Source organism: Vigna unguiculata, chromosome 8 (genome assembly GCF_037176805.1).
Source record: "Vigna unguiculata cultivar grain cowpea cultivar isolate G323 ecotype 2 chromosome 8, ASM3717680v1, whole genome shotgun sequence".
Classification (NCBI taxonomy): domain Eukaryota; kingdom Viridiplantae; phylum Streptophyta; class Magnoliopsida; order Fabales; family Fabaceae; genus Vigna; species Vigna unguiculata.
The window spans coordinates 31,276,585-31,296,117 of record NC_140799.1 but is presented as its reverse complement, the minus strand read 5'-3'; the positions used below and the strand labels follow the sequence as shown (position 1 = coordinate 31,296,117).

Here is a 19,533-nt window from a genome sequence, read left to right as displayed (position 1 = left end):
TTGAAGTAGAAGACAAGTGGGTTTGGAGAGACCCTCTGAAAATTGAATGATATGCTTGGAAAGCTTTGAACGGGAGAATAACAACCAATTTTATTCTCAGAAATATAATGCTGGATTCTGTACCCTTCGTATGAGAATCATTCCAACGAAAAACTTTGACTGTTGTGCATTGGATTAATTGATTAAAGCAATAATTTTAATAGGATTCATTATAGAAGCTATATCCCTGTATCCAGACTAGCTTCTGCAACCATCAATATAGAAGAGCTTCACACATCTAAATTTAGGATTTTTAGTATATTTTTAATAAAGCATAAAGTGAGAATTTTAAAATTTGGGAAGGTACAACAAAAGAATGTCCTTCCGCTGAAACACATCATACTTTTTCCAATTTATATTTTATATTTCACATGAAAAAATATATAAATATATAATGTCTAGTCAAATCAAAATCATCTTTTAAAATGTAAAAGGTTAAGTATATTGTTCCAGAATAATTTTTATTTTTAATCTTTACTAATAATTGAATTTAATTATCATAATTATAAGATATTAAAGATTTATTAAAGATTTGTTGATGTGATAAATAACTGTCATGTCATAGACAACTTTGATATAGACTCACACGGATCAATCTATGAATATAAGTGTCATTACATAACCGCATATGTTAATATATGAATACACATGACAACACTTGAATCCAAATAGACACACATGTAGTCATATTATCAGACACATAATCTTCGACTGCTTATGAAAATTAAATTTATTCATTAAATTTTAAAAGATAAAATTAATTCAAAATTTGGAAACAAAATAAAATGTAATTTTATATAAAAGTTAAAAATATATATTTAATCTTATTTTCTCATGAAAGATAGGAAACAACATTGTACTTTTCTATAAAAACTTCACCGTATTTTAATAGAAGTAGATTGATAATATTTATTTTAAATGATAAATTTTCAATTGAATTTATTAACGGTTATCGCAATTGCAATCAAATGTAAAAAAATATTTATAATTTATTAACTAAATGTGTTACTATAAAAAAACATAATTTCTTTAATTCTTATATCATATATAACCATTATTTTATATTTATTAATATATTTAAACAATATTTAACGAGAAGAGTTTCAGTAAGCAATCATAAATTCAGAAATCTATTAAATATTTAAAAAATAACAACTCCAATTTTTCTAATCCTTTAGGAGATTTTGTTTTAAAGTGATGAATAATGGTTTTACTTTGTAAAGAAAGAAATAGAAATACCAAAATAAAAATAATAACGATTATATTAAATACTATAAAATAAAAGTAATAATTTTTAATCTATTTTTGTAAACTTTAAAAAATAAAAGATAACAAATAAAATATAAATTTCAAGAAAAAAAATCATAAAATAAAAATATATTAAAAACTCTTAAAAATGTACTGCCAATCCACATCAAAGTTAAAATCATAGTTTATTATCAATCCATACTTTAATTGTATAATTGTCTCCGTGTCATTTCTTTTTTCTTTTCCAGTCATAACTAATATAATGAAAGATAGCGGACAACATTGTACTTTATTTATATAAAAACTTAATCATTCTTCTAATAAAAATGAATTGGATTAATGGTATTTATTTTAATGACTTTTTAATCAATAAATTTTCAATTGAATCTATTAACAATAATGTCACCACAATTGCAATCAAATGTAAAAAAAAAATGTATAACCAATATAAAAAATAACATGATTTATTTAATTCTTACATCATATATAATCATTTTCATATTTATTAATATATTCAAAACAATATTTAACAAAGGAGTTTCAATAAATAATCATAAATTCAGAAGTGTACCAAATGTTTTAAAAAACAACGACTTCAATTCGTCTAATTCCTCGAGAGATTTTTGTTAAATGTGATTAATAATGGTTTTACTGATTACATCTTCTAAGAAAAAAAATAGAAATACCAAAATACAAAATAATGAATAAATTAAATATTATAAAATAAAAATAATAACTTTTAATTTATTTTTTGTAATCATTAAATTAAAAGATAACAAATAAAATAAAAATTTCAATCAAAAAATCTCATAAAAAAAAAACTCACAAAAATGTACTCATACTCTACATCAATATTAAAATCTTATTTTATTATATATGAATACTTTAATTCTATAATGGTGTCCGTATCATTTTTATTTTCTGTTACAGTGAAAATAAATTCTAACAGTAAAATTCATAACAAAAAAATTAATATATATATATATATATATACTAGTGTAAACACAGGCGCTATCGCGCCTGTGTGTATTTTTTAAATATGAATGATATTATATTAGTAGATGATAATAGTATAATGTTATTAAGTTAATATATAAAATAAATGTATATTTATTAAAAATAAAATGAAATAAATAGAGAGAATAATTGTTGATGAATAAAAAAAAGATAAACAATTTTATAAAAAATAGATAAAAATAATTATTAATTTTAAAAAATTAATAAATAATAATATTATAAAGGGTATATTTGGTATTATGAAATGTGGACACAAAAGAGGGAATCCTCTTTATATATTGTTATATATATATATAAACATTTCATTATATAAGGGTGTTTTTGTAATCTGCAAGTTTCCCCATCCCAATCAAAGGATTTGTACTATCCAGTACATCCCTTCCCGTATATAAATGTTCCCAAGTTTATCCAAGGCGCACAAATTGCGTGGCACTAGAGAGAGAAACTGATTCGCCACTCAGAGTACAGAGAAAAATTCTTATTCTGCAACTTCCATTTACTCCATGGCTAGAGAGGTTAACAAGCAAGGCAGAGTTAAGGTTCCTTTCAGCGGAGAAGACACTGCTTCTCTGTTGCAACGGTCTCATTCCTTCGCTATGTTTTTATTTCTTTTTTAAATTATTTTCATCTCGTTTTGCTGTTTATTGTTGATCTGCGTGATACATCATGCAGATACGATGCACCAACGGTTTTGACGTTGCTTCAGGAATTGGCGAATTATCCGCATTCCAAGTTTAACTGGTATGATTTGGCGGCCAAAACGTCAACCGGAATTTCTAAAGCTAGAGAGTATCAAATGCTGTGGCGACATTTGGCGTATGGTCACTCCATGGAAAATTTGGACGACGATGCTCAACCTTTGGTTTGTACGCTTTTTAATTATGTGTGAATATGTTCTTGTTTAAACTTTGATTATTTGCATTATAATTTCTATTATCATGATCTATCTCTTTTTTTCGTATTTTTAAGTTACATTTCTCAGATTAAGCAGCAACGTGTTTTTTTTTTTTTTTTTTTTTTTTATTTCTACAAATTTTGACCGAGTTTTCCAAAGTCATTCATAATTCTGTCATTAATTGAGTGAGATGTCTGAGTTCATTGCGTGACTTGATGAGTTTCATCGAGAATGAATCTATTGTTACTATTAGTCTTGCTCTCAGAAAGACAGAATTTATGTTAATTGTATTTTTGGAATTTGTTAAGCCACAGTTTGATCAGCCAGAGACTTTAGCTTAATAATGTCTCAAGCATTTATTCCTTTATACTACTGTTTGATCATGGAGAAGATAGAGTTATTTAGGTTAATTATGATTTAGGTATTTAATCCTTTGGTAAGTGAGCAATGCAGGTAGACGACACATAGAAAATGCTTCAATAATTTATAGGGATTCAGTTTATGATTTATTATTAATTATTACTATATATTCAATCTTTTAACCTTCGTCTACCTTTTTTGTCTATCATGGAATCGGTCCCTTATTCTCTCTTCTTTTACTTTTTTTTATGCTCTTCTTATATCTTTTTTACGTCTCTTTTCTTTCGTACCTTTCTATCTACATTGCTTTGCCTACATATTCATGTCCTTCATGTCCATATGCTTGTACGCATTGTGTTTTACAATGCAAAAGAAAAGAGTCCTCTTTTTGTGAAGAGAAAGTGAGTGTTTACCTTCACTATTTTAGCCAGTAATCAAACACATTTTAAAAGAAAAAAAAAAGAAAAGCGAAATTGTTTCGGTTAAAGTAAAATAAAAAAGGTTAAATATATTTTATTTATTGTTAATATTTTTATTATAATAATATTATTTTATAATAATAAATTTAAATATTAATAAAATAGTTTGATTACGTTATAGTTATTTTATGACATAGTTGAATACATAATTATTATAATATATATACATAATCATTAATATTTATGACCTTTTACTCAAATCTTTTCCCTTTCCCTTAAATGCGAAAATAAGCTTACTTTCAATATTTATTAATAATTTTATTTCTTATTTTTTGTGTTTTTCTTTTCTTTCTTTACTTTTTGTATTTAACAAATCAAGCCTAAGAGTCCTTCTACCAGGACTTATAATTGTGAATGTCACCCCACCAAGCAAATTAATGCTATGATGTCACTTGCCTAAAAAAATTATGGGATATGTGGTAGCCTTTTATTCAAATTTTCCGTGCTCTTAATATCTTAGATCAAATCTAGATATACTATAAATTTCATAAATTCATAAGTTTCATAAATTCATAAATTTTCAGGCATTAATTCTTGCTGAAATTGCAATTAATGTTACTCCATACTATGATTTCTTTTTCAAGTATTCCATCCTAATAAAGTTTTAATGTTATTGCAATAAAGATAACAGTGTTTATTGTACTCAAGTAGTTATAGTTGTCATGAATGTTCACCGCATGCAGATTCATGAAAATTGCATCTCAGATCAGTTTAATACTCTCCGCCTGCGTTTACTGTTTTTTTTTTGTTTGCTCCATGCATTGAATTTGTATATCACTTTTATAGATTCATACATATTTGGGGGCTTTTTGTAGGATGATGACAGTGACTTGGAGAACGAACGAGAAGCATTACCCCGCTTAAACAGAGAAACTGCAACCGAAGCTGCAGCATTTGTTAAGGTGTGTTATAATAATCTACCAAATTACTAAATTTTATCCAGGTATGTTGTGCAGCTAATTGCATATTTGTTTCACCCAACACTTTCCAACTTTTAACTAAATATTTCAAATTTTGAAGATTGTGCACAATATTTTCTAAAAGATTATTATTTAACTTGAAAGAAGAATCTATCGTATGGGCTTCCTCCCATCTTTCCATTTTTTTTCTTTTCAATAAATTTCTTTCTCCATTTGAAGATGAACCAAATGGATTTTGGAGTCAACTTTTATTATTATTATTATTATTATTATTATTATTATTATTATTATTATTATTATTTTAACTTATAAAGAAGTCTAGCGTACCTAGCCTGAATTCGGATTTTTTAGTGTTATTCAATATTACTAGGCTGGTCTCATCCATTTCGAGCAACAGAAGATTTATATTTAAATCAATAATTCATAAATATTTTAAATTCCACATGGCTGCAGGAGCAAAATGAAAAAAAAAAATTAATAACATTTATAATGAACAATAGAAAGTCGTAAGTTTTATGAAATATTATTGGACCATGGGACATTATTTTTCTCAATATTATTGTAGTCAAAAGTTCCGTATTCTCAATTAGATAATCTAATTGTGTCATTAATAAAAAAGAACGGTTACTTTCGAGTTGTCATTGTCATAATTCTATTACCTAAATATTTTTCCAATTATATTAAAGCATATCAGTATCAGTTTCAGAAGAAGTGGTTCCATAATTTCAGAAAATTGTTAATAAACAGTTTTGAAGGTTGGTCACACAAATACTCAACATAGGCCAAAAACTTGAGAAAGCATTTTTGAACGGTAGTAATCAGAGTATGAGGTATATAGATAGATAGATAGGTTTTGTGAGCATCAATGTAAAGCTATGATGGGTCATGGGATTTTGGGTTTTGTTGGATTTAAGCTATAATGGATATTGGGATTTTGGTTTTGGTGTATCTAAAGCTATTATGCAGGGTTGTAAAGCTAGGATGGGTCCTTAGATTTTGGTTCTGTTGGAAGCAATTTTGCATTTTGTTGGATGAGACTGGACTGTTTTGATTGTGTGGCATTCAAATGAGTGTTGAGGCATTTATATTGAGTGAAGATAAACATAAATATACAGGAAGGAAGTAGAAGAAAAAAATTCAGAAAGTCATTCATATGTAGTTTAAGGAAAAAAGAAAAAAAGGATCTTCTTTAAAGAAGAGAAAGTAAGATAACAAATGTTTTATGACGGTTAATTCAGTTCACAACTGTATTAAATAATTTATAATTTATTCTTTAGGTAATTATTGCATCTTTTAAACTGGGTGAATCCAGTCCTTCGAGTTCAGTGATTGAAGCTCCGTTGACTATAAATGCTCTATCTACCACTGATAACAATGAAAGTTGGAGCAACACCGATATTATTTTTCCAGTAACAGTGAAGAGACAGACACTGCCAAATACATCATCAACCAGAGTTGTAGAAGCCAGTGGTTCAGTCCGTAGTAACACATTTATTAAAAAGAAAAGAGAACCATGGTCGGAGCAAGAAGACCTGCAATTACGAGATGCCGTTCAGAGATGGGGTGAAGGTAACTGGGCAACTATGATTAAGAAAGATGACTTCCCTATCAAGAGGAGCACCTCACAATTATCTAAGGTGTTTTATCGATTCTAAACTTCTATAACATTATCAACATTCGCTTATTTATTAATCAAGAAAGTAAATTTTATTTTAAGGGATAAAATCTAGTCATTATGTAATCTCATTATTAATAATTATTATAACTTTTCATGTTAGATATTGTCAATGATAATTTAAATACTTGCAGAGGTGGAGCACATTGCGAAAGAGAGAAGGCGACATCAATTGATATCACAACCTACCCCCTGAACTCACAACTGATCACTCAATTTTATTTGTCCTCTTGATGAACAATTCATTACGAATTATCAATGTGATTTTGATTGTTTTTAGTTCTGAAAAATTGCACACCATCTCTAAATTCAATATTTGTCTATAGTCATTTTCATGAACACAATACTTCATAGACTGAATCAACAAGTTATTTGTCTAATATTTCAATAAGAATTAGTTGGATAAAAACAATGTTGCTATGAACTTCACAAAGTGAAACCATAGTATTAATAATATAACATTGAGATGCAATATATCAAAAAGACACTTGTAAAAAAACTGTTTTTCAGACTGCCATGCCTGTTAATGGTTAAATAAAAAACACATAAGTATTCATAATTATTTGGCAAGGGGAAACTTCTGCCATAAACAACTACAAAGATAAAGAATTTTATATTTAAAAATGCATGTCATATCATATTATGAAACTACACATGCAGAAGGCTACACCCTGAAATAAAGATAAAATTCCAATTGCTTTTATACAGATGAACCCACGCACTTTAAGAAAGGATTGTAAGTCAATCTTGCAATTAGAAGCAAAACCAATTCTGAAATTAAAAAAGCACGAGGACTCAGCTTTTATATATTATCACAATCACAGTGTTACATAATTTAGAGTTGAATCCAAGTACTGGTGGAAAGTTGTTCTAAATTGGAGCTTGTGCTTCATTGAAACTGTGTTGTCTTTGCAATGATGGGTTGACACATGCAAACAGTGAAGGATGATTCTTTTGCTTCTTTAACTTGACTCCAAACAAGAAAGACCTCAAGGGTATTCGAGCACGACTACTGGATTTTTTGATCTGGGCGGCACTCTTATTACTAACACCAATAGCTTCATCTAGCTCATCAAGTGTCTTCTCAACATCAACTTTCATTCCCTTCACAAGGCTAAGACCTGCTTGCAGTTCACTTGCAACCTTGTTGTTCTCTTGCTTCATGTTCAGAATCTCACCTTGAAACTTTGCAGCTTGGTACTTGCTAATGAGCTCAGCCTGGTCGGCTCCGGATCGGGCGTTCGCCGCTCGTGATATCTCATCTTGGATGTTGCTCAAAGATGAGTACCTTCCTTGCAGTTCATCCTGAAGCACTGCATTGTGTTCCACCCACAGTGATAACTCAGTTCTTATTTCTCTAAGGTGTCTGAATATTGGCCTCAGTTCAGATTGCATATGTTGTTGTTTATTATTTGTATGCCCTTCTAACTTGTCGTTTCTTTCCTTTATCATTTTCAGCTCAGCTTTCAAGTCCTGAACAGAGTTTTGGAATTTCTGAATCTGATGAACTGAAGTGCTAAACCTCAACCAGAACTCCAAGTTCTCTTCCATCAAGTCGTCGATGGCTGAACGGAATTTCTGTTCCATGTTCGAAAGGTCATGGCGCTTATCCTGATTTTCCATGAGCCTGCCAAGTGTCATTTTCAGAGATAATATACTTCTCGTGCTTTCAGTTTCACCGTGATGTTCTGAGTAAGGGGTGACTGCATTTGCATCTGCATTTAAATTTAAATGTAAAACTTCTGAGTCTGACCCATACGCTCTTTGACTTGCTCTTCGAAGATTTGCTTCATTGGGTGTATATTTGTATTCCGTGGTGTTGGTGTTGGGACTTTCATCAGGATTTGCATCTGGCCAGTTTAGCTTCTGACGTAAAAACTGTATCTCTTTGTCCTTTGCCACAAGAGCATTCTTCATCTCTCTTAACTGCAGGCAAAATTCTACATCTGTAAAAGTTGATATCTAATATAACCTTATTCGGAAGTAAACAAATAATCTCTTACCTGAAGTGTCAACTCAAAAATGCTGTCCCGGCTTCTCTTTTCCACATCATTGAGCTTAGCCCTGACCTCCTTATAGTTCATTAAAACTGATGTGTACTCCTCCAGCAGAATCTTTTCTCTGTCATCTAATCCACTCATAAACATCTGCCTCCAGTTAGGTTGATCTCCCTCACTAGTGTCCAAATCCTGTGATTCATTGTCAACAGTGCTCACTGTATCAGATGAATTATCATTTTCATGGAATGGCAGCTTCTGAATCCTTTCATTAAGAAAACTACTCCCAATCGAAACAGACTTCTTATGAATATTTGCACGACGGTTTTCCCTTATTTTCTTGACATCTAAGTTATTAACTAACATGTTAGCACCATGTTTTTCAGACTTTTTCAATGGTATACCATCAGAAGCAGTTCTCTTCTTCCCGTAAAGTACCAAGTTCTCCTCCTCCTCATCTGGTTTCATGTAAGTCAATTTTCCAGAAAGGTGCTCAAGGTTACAGGTAGCTTCAGTAAAGTGCGTTTGGAGGGTGTTGTCTTGACTTCTGACACTTCGGTTGAGCATTTTAAGTCTCCACAACTCTCGCTCTAATTCCTTTAGCTTCTTCTTGGTAACTTCTGAGTCTTCTCTGAGCATTTCCTTGTCTTCTTCCAACTTTCTTATGTTTGTCTGAAGTCCATCTGTGTCTGATCTCAGTCTCTTCACCAAGCCAGTCTGAGATGAAACCGCTGTTTCCAAGGTACAAACCTTATTTACAAGCTCATCAATGCACTCAGCCATTTCAGTCACAGTGAAGGAATTCCTTGAATCTTCCTCCAACTTTCGTTTAATCTTCTCTCTCAATAGCCCCACATCATGCGCCTCCTGCTCCAACCGATCCATCTCTTCATCTATGCTTTTTTGATCTGTTTCTATACTCTTACACTTGTCCCCATCATCATGCTCTAGCTGACTCGTCATATATTTAGAAATGAATTGGTCTCTTAGGGTCTCAAACATCTCGTGAGCCTTCTTAACCCTTTCATACTCCTCTTTAGCTTCTTTGGATGCTTGAACCTGTATCTCTTTCAACTTGTCCAGAGTCTCTTGGCATGATTTTAGAGCTGTGGCTGCCATCAAAGTTCTTGCATCATTGTCTTCTATCACTGTCCCAACACCAAACTCATCTTGCAAGCTGCAAACCCTTTTCTGTGTTGCTGCGATCTCGTCTTCAATTGACCAGTACTTTTGATAGGCGCGTTCATACAAACTCCTCACGAACTCTTTCTCAGTTTGCTGCGACAATATTTCTTTCTGAAGATTGTCAATTTCTACCAAAGCTTCCTCCTTGGTCAGGCCTGAACATGAAATTGTTGGAAGGTATTTTACAGAGCTAGGAGTCTTCTTAAGTGTGGCCTTTCTGGAGATCAACATGGTCTGACTTTTAAAATCCTTCTTTGGGGTTTTTGGAACCTTAGGAATGGATGGTTTATCATGTGTTTGATTGTTGGGGTCTGATGATAATGAATTAGTTCCTGTGTCACTTTCTTCTTCCTCATCTTCTTCAATAGGACATGGGACTTGGTCTGGGAAAACACTGGCTATAGTGCGGTTCGCACTTTGAAGTTCCTTTGATAAATGATCATATCTGTCTGCTAAGGCTTTATATGCTCGAAAGGTTTCTTCCACAAAATTTGCCAACTCTGGTCTCTTCTTGTAATACATTTCAGCCCTCTTAGCAAATGAGTCCCCTTCATCTCGCAGCACAACGAGGGCTTCATTCACCTTTTCTTCCATATCTGTCATTATTTTTTTCCCTCATCATTCACTCAATTTTATTCCAAAACTTAAAGCATAGCAATAATGAATATGAGAATGAGAACTTCTGTTCTTATCTATTATGCACCCATGAAACTGATAGAACTAACTATGCCATTATCCTATTTCATTCTTAATGTCATTAATTAATTCATTTCCCTGTGTTCCTATCATTTTGCATCCCTTTCTCTAAAACCATGTCTTGTTAAGTGTATGCATATTTAGTCCTGAGAAAATGGTGCATTGAAAAAAATGCAGCTACTATCATTGAAACGAAAAGCTTCATTTTTTATGCATTCAAATTACCGGCTGATCATTCCATTCCTATTATTATTGTTGGTCCTGGAACTGGCTTGGCACCTTTCAGGGGATTCTTACAGGTACATGAACATTTTACAGATAGTTTAGTTTTTAAATATCTATCGAAAGCAGGTACTGAACATTCCTTTATTATTGTTGTAGTTTTTATAGGGTATACTGATTTTTAACTGAAGAGGGGAGATTTTGGGGGAAATGTAGAATAGAGAGTTGAAGGACAGAGAGGAATCAGATAGAAACTACCTAAATATGTAAATCAACCACGATAATGAGCAAAAATATAAAATACACGATTCTTATTCTTAGAGAATTAGAAGCTCCAATTCAAGTCCTAGTTTATCGTAAAACTGTAGTTTACCTAAATGATTAAGTGGTTGTTTGGGAAAATAGATTGTTGTGAGAAGTACTTATTTTTCAAAAATTCTTCCAAGAAATTGGCAAAGATAATGATTATTTCTTTAAAGTAAATTGGACCAAATACACAATAATTTTGTGGAATTTGATTTCTCAAGGAGGATATCTTTACGTCTGTGGCGATGCTAAAGGTATGGCAAGAGATGTTCATCGGACCCTTCATACCATTGTCCAGCAGCAGGTGCTGATTGTCTCTTTTCATCCATTCTTTTCCCCAACACTTAGGCTTGGAAGCGTCTCATTTTTTTAGTCCCACTCATGTATATAGAGTGTCACTTTTAACTTGACGTGAAATCAAAATCATCTTTTAAAATGTAAAAGGTTAAATATATTGTTCCAGAATAATTTTTATTTTTAATCTTTATTAATAATTGAATTTACTCATCGTAATTATAAGATATTAAAGATTTATTAAAGATTTGTTGATGTGATAAATAACTATCATCGACAACTTTGATATAGACACACACGGATCGATCTATGAATATAAGTGTCATTACATACCAGCATATGTTAATATATGAATACACATGACAACACTTAAATCCAGATAGACACACATGTAGTCATATTATCAGACACATAATTTTCGATTGCTTATGAAAATTAAATTTATTCATTAAATTTTAAAAGATAAAATTATTTCAAAATTTCAAAATTTTATATGAAAGTTAAAAATATATTTAATCTTATTTTCTCATGAAAGATAGAAAACAACATTGTACTTTTCTATAAAAACTTCACCATATTTTAATAGAAGTAGATTGATAACTATTTATTTTAAATGATAAATTTTCAATTGAATTTATTAACGGTCATCGCAATTGCAATCAAATGTAAACAAATATTTATAATTTATTAACTAAATGTGTTACTATAAAAAAACATAATTTCTTTAATTCTTATATCATATATAACTATTATTTTATATTTATTAATATATTTAAACAATATTTAACGAGAAGAGTTTCAGTAAACAATCATAAATTCAGAAATTTATTAAATATTTAAAAAGTAACAACTCCAATTTTTCTAATCCTTTAGGAGATTTTTTTTAAGTGATGAATAATGGTTTTACTTCGTAAAGAAAGAAATAAAAATACCAAAATAAAAAAATAATAAATATATTAAATACTATAAAATAAAACTAATAATTTTTAATCTATTTTTGTAATCTTTAAAAAATAAAAGATAACAAATAAAATATAAATTTCAAGCATAAAATAAAAATATATTAAAAACTCTTAAAAATGTATTGCCAATCCACAGCAATGTTAAAATCATATTTTATTATCAATCCATAATTTAATCGTATAATTATCTCCGTATCATTTTTTTTCTTTTCCAATCATAACTAATATAATGAAAGATAGCGAATTGTACCTTTTTTATATACAAAACTTAATCATTCTTCTAATAAAAATGGATTGGATTGATGGTATTTATTTTAATGACTTTTTAATCAATAAATTTTCAATTGAATCTATTACCAATAATATCACCATAATTGATATCAAATGTAAAAAAAAATATGTATAACCAATATAAAAAAATGACATGATTTGTTTAATTCTCACATCATATATAATCATTTTCATATTTATTAATATATTCAAAACAATATTTAACGAAAAGAGTTTCGATAAATAATCATAAATTCAAAAGTGTACTAAATGTTTTAAAAAACAACAACTTCAATTCGTCTAAATCTTTGAGAGATTTTTGTTAAATGTGATTAATAATGGTTTTACTAATTACATCTTTTAAGGAAATAAATAGAAATACCAAAATACAAAATAATAAATAAATTAAATATTATAAAAAAATAATAACTTTTAATTTATTTTTTGTAATCATTAAATTAAAAGATAACAGATAAAATATAAATTTCAAGCAAAAAATCCCATAAAAAAAAAATTCATAAAATTGTACTCACACTCCACATCAATCTTAAAATCTTATTTTATTATGGATCAATGCTTTAATTACAACCACAACCACAACAACAACAACAACAAACACAATTACAACAACAACAACAAACACAACTACAATAACAACAATAACAATAACAATAACAACAACAAAGACTAATATAGTGAAAATAAATATTAACGGTAAAATTTATAGAAAAGAAAAAAAAACTAATATATATACATGTCATTTTGCATCCCTTTCTCTAAAATCTTGTTAAGTGTATGCATATTTAGCCTTGAGAAAATGGTGCATTGAAAAAAATGCAGCTACTATCATTGAAACGAAAAGCTTCATTTTTTATGCATGTGAATTGAAAGACATCTTAATCAACAATTCTCCACAAAGTTTAGGAAATCAAGAGAAAATGAGAATGTGGGTAATTCTAAAATCGCCTAAGATTGATGATTTGCTACATTCTGGTTCTTAATATCCAATATATGATTTGATGTTACTAGAGAATTTTAAAAATAAAATAATAGTCGGATTGATTATTGAGGTTTCATACTGAGAAACGTACCTTGGAGGCTTTGATCCAGCCATTTTGACTGCTTTGTCCTGATGTGGCTGGCCCACCACCATGAATATGCATTGCTTGCTGCCCTTTGCAACATGTTTGTCGTAGGTAGCAATCATGCACTTTCAACCCATTGAAGTAAAATGTTGATGACGAAGATGTGACACAAGAAAATAAGGTCCCACAACAGAATTTATGATCTGAGTACAGGTTTGATGTTCTTTAGGGTAGTGATTAATGAAATCATGGGGAAAAGAAAAGCATAGGTTGGCGAAAATGTCCTCATATGAGGATAAACATGGAGAGGAGTATACTTCGCCCCATACATACGTGTAAGGTGTTGCTCCTTTGAAGAGCACAAACATTGGAGAGCTTAACTTTTGGTTGGTTCCCAACCTAAAAAAAGGAATTTAACAAACTTTGTACAATGCCAAAAAAATGAATTTAACAAGAACATGAATATGAACACTTTCAGTCTCATTTTTCTTTCTTTTGTTATTTTGGGAAAGCAGTTTTCAACTATTCAGTAACAACCAGCTAATTAGTTCCAACTTTCAAAAAAATTGGAAGAAATTATCTATTACAACAATGCTATAAGTTACAAATTGTTTTTCATGCATTAGGTAAGAAGGGAGATATCTTTTTCTACTAACCTAATTTATAATAAAAATTATTAATGGTAGCATTATTTTTATTGAACAGGATTGATAAAAATAGTCTAAACAAATTCTTGAGAATATGCAACACTTTTTTTTACTAGTAAGCACACTAATTACATATAAGGTGAATTTAATTAAGATGCATTCATCTAGCTATTTATCCAATATTCGATTGAATTGACGCAAAGATGTATTTAGTGTTAGAAATGGAATATAATTATAAATAGGTATATGCCTAATTGGACTCTACACGTTACTCGTGTGTTTTCTCAAAAGTTGCAAAAGAAAATTTTATTCTTTTGGTATGAAATGTATAGATGGGGATAACTTGATTTTGTTAGATGAGGTATCATTGGCTAAAATTTTAGTTCTTTAGAAATTGTTGTATGATTGTTTATCTATTGATTTTGAGGTTAAAAAAAATGAGTGGTTTTATGCTCTATATGTTCTTCGTGTGGTTAATAATCTTGAATTTTTCTCTCATTTGTTTTTCCAATGTTCTATTACTAAACGATTGTGAAAAAGATTGAAAGAAGTTTTTAAGAATTTGCAATTTTATTCTTTGGATTTGGTTGTTCAGTTTATGAAGTCTCCTTGTTGTGCTTTGCTTAAAGTGATTAAAATAACAATTATTACTGCAATTATTTGAATGATCTAGAGGATGAGAAATCACAATAGATTTCAGAATCCAATTGCGAGATTTTTCAAATTAAGGAGTTAGTGCTTATGGCTGGGAATAAATCTAAGAAGCACATGAGTAATACTGCTTCTGATTTTTTGGTATTGAAAATTTTCAATATTCAAACTAGGGAGGGTAGGGTGGTTTCATTTGTGGATGTAATATGACAAGTTTCATATGCTAATTGACTTAAAATGAATATTGATGGTGCAAATAGGAGTTGTCCCGGTTTGGCTTCATGTGTTAGTATTTTTAAAGGAAGTCAGGTGAATATGTGGGTAGTTTTTCAATTTTTTTAAGGGTACATACTTCTATTTATGCTGAGTTTATCAAGACCATTTATCCTTTGTAGCATGCTTAAACACATAGATTTTGATTGGAAAGTGATTATTCTTTAGTCTATCATGGTTTTTAGATTAAAAGTTCTTTGGAGTCTTATAGGAAGATGGTGTCCGTGCTTAAATGTTTGTACACATATATAGTTCAAAGTTTGTCATGTTTTTTGTGTGATATGTTAGTTAATTTAGCTTTCATTAATATAGAATAATAGAAGTGATTTAATGTTTTATACTTCCATATATTTATTTAGATATTTTTCATAATACATTTAGTTTGTCTATGTTTCGTGAAGTATAAATTTTATCTTGGGTTTGGTGTGATCTCCTATGCTTTCTATTCTTTTGTTTTATTTTTTTTTCTAATAAATTTTCATGTAATAAATGATTGATGAACTTTGAGATGTCAATATAGCTAGAATGTCAAAGTAATAATGTCTTATATGACATTATTTGAATATATATATATATATATATATATATATATATATATTGAAATAGTGTAATATGTTTTGAGAACGTTATATTACTGATAAAACTGTTACTAACTATAGATGACTAAAATTAGGGAATGTGAGTTAATAAAAATTTTATGAACTATACTTTTTTAAATTTAAAATATATTATACTAAAGAAAAAATAATTGATGGATTGTGATTTTCATAAAAATGTTATACAATAAGAATAATAGTTTATCTTATTTATAATTAATTTAAATGGAAATATAATTAAAAAATTCATTTTATATCTTAAATTAATTTATTATAATCATTGATAGAAAATTATTTTTACCAGTTTTAATCATTGATGATATCATTAAATAAAGGTTTAATTAGTCATCTGATCTCTGTTTTTAGCTTAAAAATATCGGCTTGGTCCTCCAATTGTTTAGTCTCAATTTAGTCCTAATTCATAAAAAATAATGCAATTTGGTCTTGATTTGTGAAAATTTGATGCAATTTGGTCATTTTCATTAAATTGTTTGGAACAGGTTAATGATTTTTTATCAACATTGTCATTAGGAATATGTTAATTATGTCAACATAAGAAACTACCCCTATTAACAACTTCTATTTTGATGAAAAGTCATCAATCTATTTTAATAAATTTAACACAGAAATGACCAAATTGTATTAATTTTTCACAAATCAGAATCAAATTGCATCAATTTTCACAAATCGAGATAAAATCGAGGTTCACAAAAATAGGAGGACCAACTAAACGTTTTTAGATGTAAATAGGAAACAAATAACTAATTAAACCTTGAATAAACAATATTATGTTATACTATTAAGTAGAACAATTAAATAATTGGATACATTTTTGTATCAATATGTTTTTTACAAAAACAAATTGTAGAAATGAAAAGAGGTCAACTTAACAAATTATATAACCTTAGTAATATTCTATTAATAATAATAATAATAATAAATTTTAATGAGTAAATATGAATGGATTAAATGAGCTGAATTAATTATTTAATGTGTATAGTATAATTTACAAATCAATGTTGTTGTTAGGTTTAAGGTTGTCATTAGTGTTAAATGATGTCTTATGCTTGTTATAAATGTTTGATGAGATAGAAGAAGTTTTTGGTAATTATGGGATGTTGTATAACATTTTCTAATATATATATATATATATATATATATATATATATATATATATATATATATATATATATATATATATATATATATATATATATATATATATTCTTTAATCGGGAGATTTTCACTTAAACTTTGGTCATTTCTTTTATGCTATATTTGGATTTGAGGATGGATTTGAGAGAGTGAATTTAAGTAGATTTGAGAAAAAAAGAAGATGAAAGTGTAGTTGTTTAGGTTAAGGGGAAGATGGTGAGAAATGAAGGAATTAAAAAAAAAGTTGATGAAAATTAGTGAATGATGTGATAGATTTAATAAATTAAAAATTATTATGAATCTTTTGGAATGGTGATCGATGTACATGGGACTTACCATGGAGGAGAGAGTGGTTTGAATGGGAGAGGAATATGTTGACTCTTTTCATGTGTGAGATCAAAGGGAGAACTTTGAATAGAGATAAAGAGGATGAAGGGATATGGAATGATGGGGAAACAGATGATTATACAGTAAAATCTGCATATAAGATGTTAAATAGTGGAATTAAAGATGAGGAAGCATTTTTATACGACCTCTTTTGGAAAACAAAAGCCTTACCAACAACCCCACACTTCTCTTAGTGCATCATTATTAATGAGATTGTCACACGAGACAACTTACAACACATGGGTGTAGAGCTGGATAATAGAATGTGTGTCATGTGTCAATCTTGCGATGAAACAGTTTCAAATCCATTCTTTACCTGTAAGATAACTACACACATATGGAATTTGTGCGATTTTGGGCAGGGTCATCTTCTGTGTATCATAATAGTGCAAAGATACATTTTTGTCATTTGAACATCTTTGTTTAAATAAGAAGTATAATACAACGTGGAAATGTATGAGGATGATAATAGTTTGTAGCATTTGGGTTCATAGGAACAACATAATTTTCATAAATGTAATAGCAGATGCTGAGGAAATTTTTTCAGTTACACAAATTAGAGCTTGGGTATGGATTTCTAATAAATATTCATCAACTAGTTTCTCATATTCTGATTGGTTCATGTGCCCAACCACATGTCTAAAATCATTACGCATTTAATCACATAAAAAGAAATTATTTTAGCCTTGTTGATTATCTTCTTCGATTTCTCCTTCATTGTATGATACATGTTTGTGTTGCTTTTATCTGTGTGAGTGGTGGTTGTTGTCCTTCTCTTTCTAGGTAGATTCATTATCTGGGTCTTTAACTCTCCATGGCACCATTTTGCGGACTTGACAGACCCAAGTTTCAAAAACCATGAGCCAAAATGATGCCCATGGAATAACTCATCTTTTAATTGCTTCTTTAAATGTTTGGCTTTTGAAAATCATGAAGATATTAAACAACAAAAGCAATAAAGTGAGAGCGACATTAATAATAGAGAATCCAACAAGTCCTGGGAAGTTAGTTTCAATGGGAATCATAAGGATACAAGACAATCTAAAAGAAAGTTTATATTATTGTAACTTTAGATGTGAGAAACACTTTTGACATTTGTTGGACTATATGTTTTTTTGGTTGGTATTGTAATTGTTAGAAATTTTGTGAGTATGATTTTTGCAAGAAGTTTTTGTCTTCTGTCCTGGGGTTGTTGAGGGAACTACCCATTGTTATAAATATATATTTATAAGTGTATTGCAAAAAATATTAACATTGCGGTTGTTGCAATGTTCGCAAGCTTTCCTCCTTTTTCGGTTTGGTGCATGCCGTTGCAACAAACTTTCCTCCACAAGTTGATCCCACTTCCACAAATCATGGAATATTTGCTTTCATCACCAGGCTTTAGATACAGAGCATGGGATTTTTTTAAACCCATTCATCATCTATAAATAGGTGCTTAAATCCTCTTCCAAAACACACATTTTCTCATCTCTCTTTTTCTTGTCTTCTTTCTTTTCTCCCTTCTCTTATATCTTGGTTATACATACTCTATTTATGAGTTATCTTGCTAGTTTCTGAGACCTTCGGAAATTCCGAGAAGTTCCTGTTGTATCTTAGGGGACTTGTGTAATACACCGCAGATAAGTCCTTAAGGTAGGGAATCTACACGCCTCGAGAAGTTCGAGTCATGATTTTATCAGTTAATACAACAATCTTAAGGACTTATGACTGACAACAACAACACATCCTCTACAGAGAATCCAAATATTGTTTCCGAAACTCAGACGGTCTTTGTGAAACCCTTTCCGGATGTGTCAAAAATCGAGGTATTCTTTGGATAGAGCTTCCGACACTGGCAAGAATGTGTTTCTACCCTTTTAGACATATATGGAGTTGTTACTGCTCTCACATCTTCAAAACTCAACTCCAATATCCTTTCAAAACAAGTTAAAGACTAGATTCGTGCAAACAAGGCATGTCAACACACTTTACTTAGTGGATTTTCTAATGACCTGTTCGATGTGTATTGTTCATACAAGGAAGCAAAAAAAATTGAGATTCTTTGATCCTTAAATATATTGCTGAAGATATAGTCAGACAAAGATTCATCATAGGAAACTACTACTGCTGGGAGATGATTAAAGATAAGGACATTAAGATTCAAATCAATGAATATAACAAGCTGCTTGAAG

The 19,533-nt window shown here is 29.6% G+C and overlaps 2 protein-coding genes across 3 annotated transcripts; one reads left to right on the top strand and one right to left on the bottom strand.

The window, feature by feature from the left end:
- The first annotated feature begins 2,738 nt into the window (after nucleotides 1-2,738).
- LOC114194552 (uncharacterized) lies at nucleotides 2,739-6,912 on the top strand. Of its 2 annotated transcripts, none has more exons than XM_085665528.1 (5): nucleotides 2,739-2,884; nucleotides 3,011-3,170; nucleotides 4,854-4,940; nucleotides 6,236-6,595; nucleotides 6,768-6,912. In XM_085665528.1, the coding sequence occupies exons 1-5, from the start codon at nucleotides 2,808-2,810 to the stop codon at nucleotides 6,807-6,809; spliced, it is 726 nt and encodes a 241-aa protein (XP_085521654.1). In that variant the 5' UTR covers nucleotides 2,739-2,807; the 3' UTR covers nucleotides 6,810-6,912. The 2 variants fall into 2 exon arrangements, with proteins under 2 accessions (XP_085521654.1, XP_027940669.1); XM_028084868.2 differs by having other exon boundaries at nucleotides 2,977-3,166.
- A 251-nt stretch (nucleotides 6,913-7,163) lies between these two features.
- On the bottom strand, nucleotides 7,164-13,887 carry LOC114194550 (protein NETWORKED 2A-like). Its single transcript, XM_028084864.2, has 3 exons — nucleotides 13,657-13,887; nucleotides 8,637-10,411; nucleotides 7,164-8,559 (listed from the first exon to the last, which is right to left on the bottom strand). The coding sequence occupies exons 1-3, from the start codon at nucleotides 13,748-13,750 to the stop codon at nucleotides 7,504-7,506; spliced, it is 2,925 nt and encodes a 974-aa protein (XP_027940665.1). The 5' UTR covers nucleotides 13,751-13,887; the 3' UTR covers nucleotides 7,164-7,503.
- Nucleotides 13,888-19,533: the final 5,646 nt, after the last annotated feature.